General features: G+C 49.0%; 1 protein-coding gene across 1 annotated transcript; it reads right to left on the bottom strand.

The window, feature by feature from the left end:
- Window positions 1–1305: 1305 nt before the first annotated feature.
- On the bottom strand, window positions 1306–2238 carry LOC142256548 (formyl peptide receptor 2-like). The gene has a single exon (XM_075328306.1). It carries the CDS (start codon window positions 2221–2223, stop codon window positions 1306–1308), a length of 918 nt encoding a protein of 305 aa, XP_075184421.1. The 5' UTR covers window positions 2224–2238.
- Between the last annotated feature and the right edge of the window lie 7354 nt (window positions 2239–9592).

The raw sequence follows: 9592 nt of genomic DNA, 5'->3' as shown, positions 1-9592 counted from the left end.
AGACTATCACATGGCTATGACATCATGGAAGGTCCTGTAGTCAGTGGAGGTTACACGGGGACACAGCTGACCGACTCAGCTATGCACTTGGGTGAAGTGTGTGACAGCTCTCAGCTGAGTCTATGTGAGCAGTCCTGTGTCTCCTCGCACAGATGTAGCAGAGCGCAAGATGCTTGCCCGCCTTTGGACTATGTCAGAGGGGTTTTTTTGAATAATAAAGATGGAGTTCTAAATGTCTTCTGTTTTATGTCTAATAAAATATTTTTTTTCTCTGTTGTTTTATTTTACTGTTAAAGTAACAGACAATCACAGACGCTGTCACAGAGTGCAGAGTGGGCGTCTGTGATTGGATGCTGGAGTAACCTGAAACCAGCCCATACATTCTAGCATCTATACACATATAGTAGTGTAAAAATAAATAATTAAAAAAAAATGACACACTGCTCCATGGTATTTTTGATTCTCAGTGCAGATAAAGCGGATGGCTACAGGCTGCCACCCCCATCTGCCTGGCTTTAACTTGGCTGGCAATCAAAATACAAGAATCCCATTAATGGTTTTTAAATTATTTAAAAAAATTTTTTAAAAAAATGCGTGGGCTCCCATCGTATTTTGATCGCCAGTCAGGTAAAATCAGGCAGCTTGGGGCTTGGATTCTCAGCGTGGTAAGGCCCAAGCATTCTGGGCCCCCCACGCTCAAAACTGCAGCCCACTGCGACCCCTGGAAATGACGCATTGTTTCTTAGCGCCATTTCCAGGCGCTTTACCCAGTCCGTCCAGCACCCCTGATGGCACACTGGGTAATAAAGGGGTTAATACCAGCCTTGTCTCCTGTCAGAAGAGTGTGCGCCATGCCAAGTGATACCGCTGCAAGACTCGGACAGTGACAGTTAAAGTTCAATCGGAGTCCATGCATCATGGACTCAGGTGAACCCTGACATCACCGCAAACATGGCCAAAACAGCCAAATACTGTCGAATGACGAACGGTGCAGTGAATAGTCACAGATTAGTCCCAGTTAATGATCGAACCCGGAACCAGAAGCGGCTGGGACACAGAGTCTACAGGATGCGCCGCGGGACCTGAAAGTATAATGACAATGTTTATTATTAAATATATTCTTTATATTACAGCCCCCCTGCCCCATCCCATAACTGTAAAGTCCAAGTTCAGGGTTCGGACGCAAGTTCGCTTTATCTCAGAACTCGAACTTTGCAAAAAGCTCGGGCGAGTCTCCCGAACATCGGGGGGCTCGCGCTTCACTAGTTAAGAGGTGTCACATACAGGAGATATCAGGAATATATATTACATAACAGTAGGGCGAGTGTTTCCGGCATCTTGTCCTTCTCTGCACAGGTCATTAGGATGTTCACTTAAGGCTCTTTCTACCCTGGCGGGGACGGATCTGAAGAAACCTTGTCGGAAACCCGCTCCCATAAATACATAAATGATTGGATTCATGCAACTGTTAAGAAAAGCCAGGATATTCACAATAATGGATAGAATAGGGGTTAGAATGTAATGTATATAATAGCAGGATATAAGGTGGCAGGTGAAATATGGAAACCAGCAGATGAAGAAACACGATATAACAGCAGTGATGATCCTGGAGGATCTCTGAGATCTCTGGGATCTCTTACTTTTTCTAATCTTGTAGAAAATGGTGACATAAGAGGTGACGATGATGAGAAAAGGGATCACAAACATTATAACTAATCTGATCAGATGCATTGTGCTCTCTAACTCTCTATTATAATTATAAGGAATAATGTAATGATAAAATATACACCATTTAGCTATATCACCTACATGGTATCTATACACGTAATACAGTACAGCCGCTACAATGAGGCTCAGCCCCCAGATGATCGCTGCAGAGATTCTCACCACATTACAGGTTCTATGAACTTTTGCCCAAAATGGCCACATGACGGACACCCAGCGGTCAATACTCATGGCCGTCAGGAGGAGAACACTGGAGGTCATGTTTATATTAAACAGGAACATATTCACAATGCAATATGCAGAATCCAGGGAGAATGAGTAAAGTGCAGCCCACTCCACAATTCTCAGAGGCAGAGACGCACAGCACAGGAAGTCCGCGATGGCCAGGTGGAGGAACCACACGGCACTGATCGTCTTCTTCATTCTGAATCCGGCAATCCAGATGACTAATCCATTACCGATAATCCCGAGAGCAAAAACAATGCTGAATAATGTCATTGATGTCTTTTGTATAATTAACGAATAATAATAAGGGTCGTAGTCATTGTCAGAAGACCTGAGGAGACAGGATGGGGTAGATGTTAGCAAACTGAACAATTTATATATTCATAAATGTCAGCCTCGCTGGGGTTGCCTCGGCTGGGAGGGTTGAGGGGCAGATGCCCCCCCGGACTGGTCTTCTAGTAACTGTTTGGGGTCGCTCGTCCACCAGGAACCTCAACCGCAGTTTACTATGAATAAAATCACATCTGGTCACATCACAATCTGTAATGTGCAGCTGTGCTGTGACCGCAGGGGATATGATAGGGGGTACATCGATGCTGAAGCATCCGGCCCTGACCCTGTCCCAGAGGAGCTGCACCTTTACATTACCGGCCGCATGAGGAAGAGCAGTACGTGATCACGAAGAGGAACGTTGAAGAAACAACTACCTTAGGCATAAAACACACTTCCGCAAAAAAAACATCTGTGTGACACAGTCCGTTTTTCGGGTCCGTGTTCCGTTTTTTTGGGGCGTTTCTCCGGTACGTATGGCATCCGTGTGATGGCGTATGCGAGCCGTGTGTACGTGTAAAATATCCGTGTTTGTGTGTAAAATGCCCATGTACGTGGAATGTCCGTGTGGAATGTCTGTTTGTGTGTTGCACAATGTCGTTGATACATGTCGGCAGACAGCAGACAGAGTTGCGCGATGAGAATGAACTCGGGTGAACTTCACCCGACTTCATTGTCATGCCGCGGCTCTGTCTGTGTGCCGCGTACTGATTAGCAGTCACCTGTGAAGGATTCACCAGTGACCGCTAATCCCCAGAGTGACTGAAGTGAGCAGCCCTCTCTCATACTTACCGCTCCCCGATCACCAGCGCGGCGAGGAACAGCTGTGCAGAGAATACGCGGCAACAATTACTTTGAATATGCCGGCCGCTCATTAATCAATCTCGTATTCCCTGCTTTCCCCACCCACAGACGCCTGTGATTGGTTGCAGTCAGACACGCCCCCCACACTGAGTGACAGCTGTCTCACTGCACCCAATCACAGCAGCCGGTGGGCGTGTCTATACTGTGCAGTAAAATAAATAAATAATTAAAAAAAACGGTGTGCGGTCCCCCAATTTTAATACCAGCCAGATAAAGCCATACGGCTGAAGGCTGGTATTCTCAGGATGGGGAGCCCCACGTTATGGGGAGCCCCCCAGCCTAACAATATCAGTCAGCAGCCGCCCAGAATTGCCGCATACATTATATGCGACAGTTCTGGAACTGTACCCGGCTCTTCCCGATTTGCCCTGGTGCGTTGGCAAATCGGGGTAATAAGGAGTTTTTGGCAGCCCATAGCTGCCAATAAGTCCTAGATTAATCATGTCAGGCGTCTCCCCGAGATACCTTAAATGATTAATCTGTAAATTACAGTAAATAAACACACACACACCCGAAAAATCCTTTATTAGAAAAAAAAAACACTACCAAATTGCCTTGTTCACCAATTTAATAAGCCCGAAAAAGCCCTCCATGTCCGGCGTACTCCAGGATGGTCCAGCGTCGCTTCCAGCTGTGCTGCATGAAGGTGACCGGAGCTGCAGAAGACACCGCCGCTCCTGACAGCTCCACACAGCAAATGAGGTGAGTAGCACGATCAGCTGAGCTGTCACTGAGGTTACTCGCAGCCAACGCTGAATACAGCTAATTGCGCTATTCCCTTCATACTCCGTGTGCGGTACGTGCAGGCACGGACCCATAGACTAAAGCGGGTCCGTGCCTGCGTGCTGCCGGCCAAAAACGGACATGTTGTCCGTGTAGAAAAGTGCACACACGTACTTACCAGACGGTCACACGTTCCGTGTGATTTTACGTGTGTGTGCCATCTACCATTGAATAACATGGGTCTCCGTGTGTACGTGTCTCCGGTACGTGCAAATACGTACCGCACACGTACAAATTAAACGGATGTGTGTTGCCGGTCTTCGGGAGAGGAGCACAGGATCCAGAGATGCAACAAGCTGGATCTGAAGGCTGAGAAGCATGACCCTGGAATTGTAGATTCCGGCCAAAATTAGGCACACACACCCCTTTTCCAATTCCCCCTTATCTGCTAATAACCACTCAGACACCAATTTATCTTTGGATAATTTTGGCCATAGCAGCCATTTATTAAACAAATACATAACATGTAAAATTTTGCATTGTGGTAAGGTCCTTGAAGCTAAAACCCTGGTGATTCCCATAACCAAGCCATATAACCAAATTGCTCCCAGCCGTTACCCACACTGGCTCAGGAGCACCAAAGTGTACGGGTTATTCCTTCATTAACCACCAAAAACACCCACGGGGGCCCCGACATACCCCGTCGGGATCCCCCAAAAATCACCAGGTGACCAACCATTCTGCCAATGAGGGGATCCATACCCGGATGGGTTCCCCGAACCAATTTAGAACCAACTTCAAGGACCCACCAAAAACCTGCCACCAGGCCACTACGACCCGATAAACTTCCATATCGCCTCCCACAAAACTTGCAGCCCATTGCGAACTCAAAGTCTTTAGGGAGGGCGGGTGGGACTCTCACTGGTGTCCCAGAGCGGGAAAAGTGCCGCTCCTCCCCCAGCTTCACCTTTTTACTATACCCTGACTTACTCCCCCTCCCCTACCCGTGACATCATGACCTCCACTCCAATCAGTGTCATGCTGGCCTCCACACATGCCCGGGGGGAGGGGGGGGTCAGTGCTCCGGCCATTCTTGACCCTGGAATTGTAGATTCCGGCCAAAATTAGGCACACACACCCCTTTTCCAATTCCCCCTTATCTGCTAATAACCACTCAGACACCAATTTATCTTTGGATAATTTTGGCCATAGCAGCCATTTATTAAACAAATACATAACATGTAAAATTTTGCATTGTGGTAAGGTCCTTGAAGCTAAAACCCTGGTGATTCCCATAACCAAGCCATATAACCAAATTGCTCCCAGCCGTTACCCACACTGGCTCAGGAGCACCAAAGTGTAAGGGTTATTCCTTCATTAACCACCAAAAACACCCACGGGGGCCCCGACATACCCCGTCGGGATCCCCCAAAAATCACCAGGTGACCAACCATTCTGCCAATGAGGGGATCCATACCCGGATGGGTTCCCCGAACCAATTTAGAACCAACTTCAAGGACCCACCAAAAACCTGCCACAACGAGGGCACCTTGATAACCTTCAAGTGCCTGAGACCCCCCCTCAATAGCAAAGCTCGCTCAATACCTCCCTGCAATCCAAGTGCCCACAATCAATCCGTACTGCATTCAAATGCACCCCATCCGCCTACCAAAATTCGTCATCCTCTCGCTCCAGCTCAAAAAGCCGAGCTGCGACTCCCACGTTGCAGCCCCCAAATTTTTTGATATAACCCTATTAACTTTCACCCGCACCTTATTCAGCTTCTCCACAGACCATGCTTTCCGCCCAAACCCTTCTTGGAAAAATGTCCCACCACACAATTATCACGCCTGGAAAAGACACCCATAACCGCAACAAGTCATGCTTAGTATCTTTATCAAAGTCCGAGAAAGCCGCTCACCCAAATAGGTCCCTCAACGCGTAAAACCAAAATGTCAGGGGGCCTGCCCAAATGAGCATAGTTATGCACCCCCTGCAACACCGTATTCCACCCCATACCCCTGATTCCAACCCATCCGACAGGAGCCCTATCCCTCCGACAAAATTTAGCTGTCTCCTGTTCCTTCTCGTATCCGCTCTCTGTGTTCCCCAGCACACATTAGAATGGCCCAAGATCCAGACCAGGCTGGAAAAACGGGGGGGGGGGGGGGGTGTCTGAAAAACAAAGCACTAACAAAATTACCAAGTAGCTCCAATACCACCCCAAAGAATGACACCCCCCCACCCCCCCCCTCCATCAGAACCAGTCTTCCGATCAATTGCCCCTGAAACATTGCGAACCCACAACTTACAACGCTGAGACTTCCATCGACCAATCTGTTTAACTGTCTTAGCAGGGAGACCACACCCAGAGGTTTCCACTGCCGTCCCAAGACGAAAAGAATGCAACGCAAACCTCGCCAACCAGACCCAATGATTTCAAACATGCCCACAAAACACTAATGAGCTAATATCTGGACAAAAAGACCCGTCCTCGAGACATAACAATGGGCCATCCTGACTCGGGTGGACCTTTGCAAAGCTCAAAACGCACTGCCAATGGCACATACCTGATGCCATAACCTTCCCTAAACGAACCCGCCTGCCCCCACTTTATCCATTTTTGATTTCTGGATCCAAAATTCGATCCCCATGCTCCAAAAATAGGATGTCACTATTACCCAAGCCCCCGGGGCACGTCACCCTGGGAAATACCAATTCGCCAATACACCAAGCCCCGAAAAACCGCCAACGAAAAGCCAACCGCAACAATGATACCTTAATTCCCTACCCAAACATTCCAATAAGCTAAATCACACAGGCCGTCTACCTATGGCCCCTATGCACACCCTTCAACGCCTGAACTACCCAAAAATTTGTTCCCAATCCTGTACACCTCGCAACCAGAAACCAAATGCCAACCCTGTAATCAAATGACTCAACTTCGTGGAAGACCAACCTGTTATCGCCACTCCCCCGATTTCCCAGGAACAGTCCTAACTGGGAATCCTCATTCATCATGCCACCACCCAACCACCACTCCCAGGAACCCATGTGGCCTAATACGCCGCCCACGTGGTACCAGTCAAACTGCCTGAATCCGTGGTCTTGCTGCTGGAAGACCACGCTCCAAAGCTGCGCAGGGGACTACAAGCTGCTGCCGTCCGCCACTACCGCAAAATCCCGGAAACAATCTCACTGAAACAGGAAAGGAAATCCGCTATTAGGTCCTCTATACCTGGTACCTGAGCTGCTGTGACCCGTATTAATTTCCCAACAAATAAAAACCAACCGCCGCAACACCCGAACAACTTGGGTAAAATATGCCGAGCCGTTATTAATCACTAGCACCACCCCCATATTGTCCCAGTTGAACCGGATCTACTTATTCCACAACTGGTCACTCCCCAAATGGAGTGCGACCATCATCGGAAAAAATTTCCAATAGCGACACATTCCTTGTCAACCCCTCCGCCATCCAACTTTCTGGTCACCAATCCGCACATCACTGACCCTGAAAAAAGGCCCCGAAACCTGAGTCACCCGCAGCATCCGTAAACAATTCCAATTTGAAATTAACCACTACCTCATCCTTAAGCAACGAACCACCATTGTCCTGCTCCCCAAAAAATTCTCCCCAAACCAGCAAGGCCGCTCAATGTTCCTCCGACAAACTTATGTAGGGGTGAAGAGCAAGCACTCCAGCTGTCGCGCAAGCTAGCCGACGTGAAAACTCGGCCCATTGACCTTACCCGACACGCAAAATTAAGTTTCCCCCAATAGCGATTGAACCTCCTTTAATTGTAACTTCCTCACCCGGTATGCCCTTGCTACCTCAACCTTAAGCGTGGCAACCTGTCGTCAGGAAGCCGAACCTCCCAAATCACTGAGTCAATTACAATGGCCATAAATTAAATACAGGTATTTGGCCGAACAGTTCTTCCCCAGGTGCCAAAGGCACCCCAAAGCCTCTCGTTATCCATTCCATTGCTGCTAGAATTCTTGTGCCTGTGCCGAAACAGCCAATCCCACACACCGACAATTCATCCTGGTAAGGTACCAGTGATGCCAAACCAGAAACATCACGCCCCCCCCATTCTAAAAAAGAACAAAAGGTTTCAACACATGTGCACGATACTGCACTACCCATTGGCAAGCAGGGGTCTCCAAAACAATTTCCCTTCCAAAAACAAACTAATAACGAACACAATTTTGGATGAACTGGTAAGAGCCGGACAGCTGCCTCAATATCCATCTATTGCCATCAACATACCCCTCCCACAACTCTTTACCTACTTTGTAGCCTCATCAAACGATGTATACAACACCTAACGAAGCTCAGCCAGTATACCATTATTCGCTGACCTACCCCTGGGATGAGACAAATGGTGGATTAGCCGAACTTTACCTGGCTCCTCCTTGGGCCCCCCCCGAATGACGAAACCACAAAATAAGAAAAGGTAGGGGGGTGACTAACTGTGCCCCCCATTCTCCCCAACGCCACCTCCTTTCCTAACTTTCCACCTACCAGCGCCAAATGCTGATACACCGAGGGAGATTCCTGGTTGTCCCTGGAACTTCAAAAACAGGGGAAGGAATCCTGAAACCCTCCCCAAAACCCAACCTCAAACCTCAGCTTTGGCCCTAACAGGATCCCTATTTAGGTACGGCAGCATCGCAACTAAGCTCACCGGTGTCTGACCCTTGGACATCCCATGGGATGCTCCGTTACAATAGGTGCGGAGATGTCCAAACAACGACAAGTGGCACTGACTTGCCTTCCCCCTCATTAACTTACCAACACGAACTTGACTTCTAGGACCCTGTCTGTCCGTACTGACCACCGGCACCCCAGCTTCCTGACCGGCCGGGGAACCCTGCCCCGCCCTGAAATGACTGCCCATATCTGGCTGCCGCCATCACCCGCAACCACAAGCCTATATCCTTCTGATCCCATCTTATGGATGGACGGTCGCCATCCTCTGATGACACTGCTCCTCATAACGGATCCAGGTCTACCCCCCATAAATCCTATAGACCTCACCAATCGAGCCCATATAGCAAAACCACTGAAAACTATTCTCTGGCGCCTGTCGCCAATTACTCTTGCCCAAACTGCAACGCCTTAAACTTATTAGCATAAGTCTGAGGAATCAAGTGCCATCGCCACTTCTCCCCATCTTCCTTCTTGCTATCGTCTTTTCCCCCTTTGTCAAAATAAATTTTTGCCACCTCCTTACTCCTTTCAGTCTGAACTGCCACTAATACTGGGGAAGAGACACTCCCAACTGGACTCACTAGCCGCAATGACGGACAAATTAACCCAAGCCGCCACTGGCGCCGGGGTTTTCCTGGCCCCTAATCCGGGCCCGCAACTGGCGAACGCAACTTCAATTCTGACAACTCCCCACTCAACGCATTCCCCCTAACACCCGCTGGCACCCCCAAACCGAACTCCAGCTGACCCGTCACCCCCCCTTTACTGTGTACCTAAACAGCATGTGAAGACAAACAAAACATGTAATCATACTCACCAGGCTGCACAAAGGTATAACCTCGCCAGCCAGACCACCTGTATCCTGACGTCCCTCCTGCCGATCTAGCATGACTTGGCTCCTCCCATCCGACTCTGCTCCATTGCTGTTTTAGCCGCGCGGCCCGAGGCCCCGCCGGCCGCATATCCTGGACATGACGATCAGTAGCGCCGACCAACAGGGGGAGCTGC

Source organism: Anomaloglossus baeobatrachus, chromosome 11 (assembly GCF_048569485.1).
Source record: "Anomaloglossus baeobatrachus isolate aAnoBae1 chromosome 11, aAnoBae1.hap1, whole genome shotgun sequence".
In the NCBI taxonomy this organism is placed as follows: Eukaryota; Metazoa; Chordata; class Amphibia; order Anura; family Aromobatidae; genus Anomaloglossus; species Anomaloglossus baeobatrachus.
The sequence above is the reverse complement of the archived record's forward strand: the minus strand, read 5'-3'. Positions and strand labels throughout refer to the sequence as shown.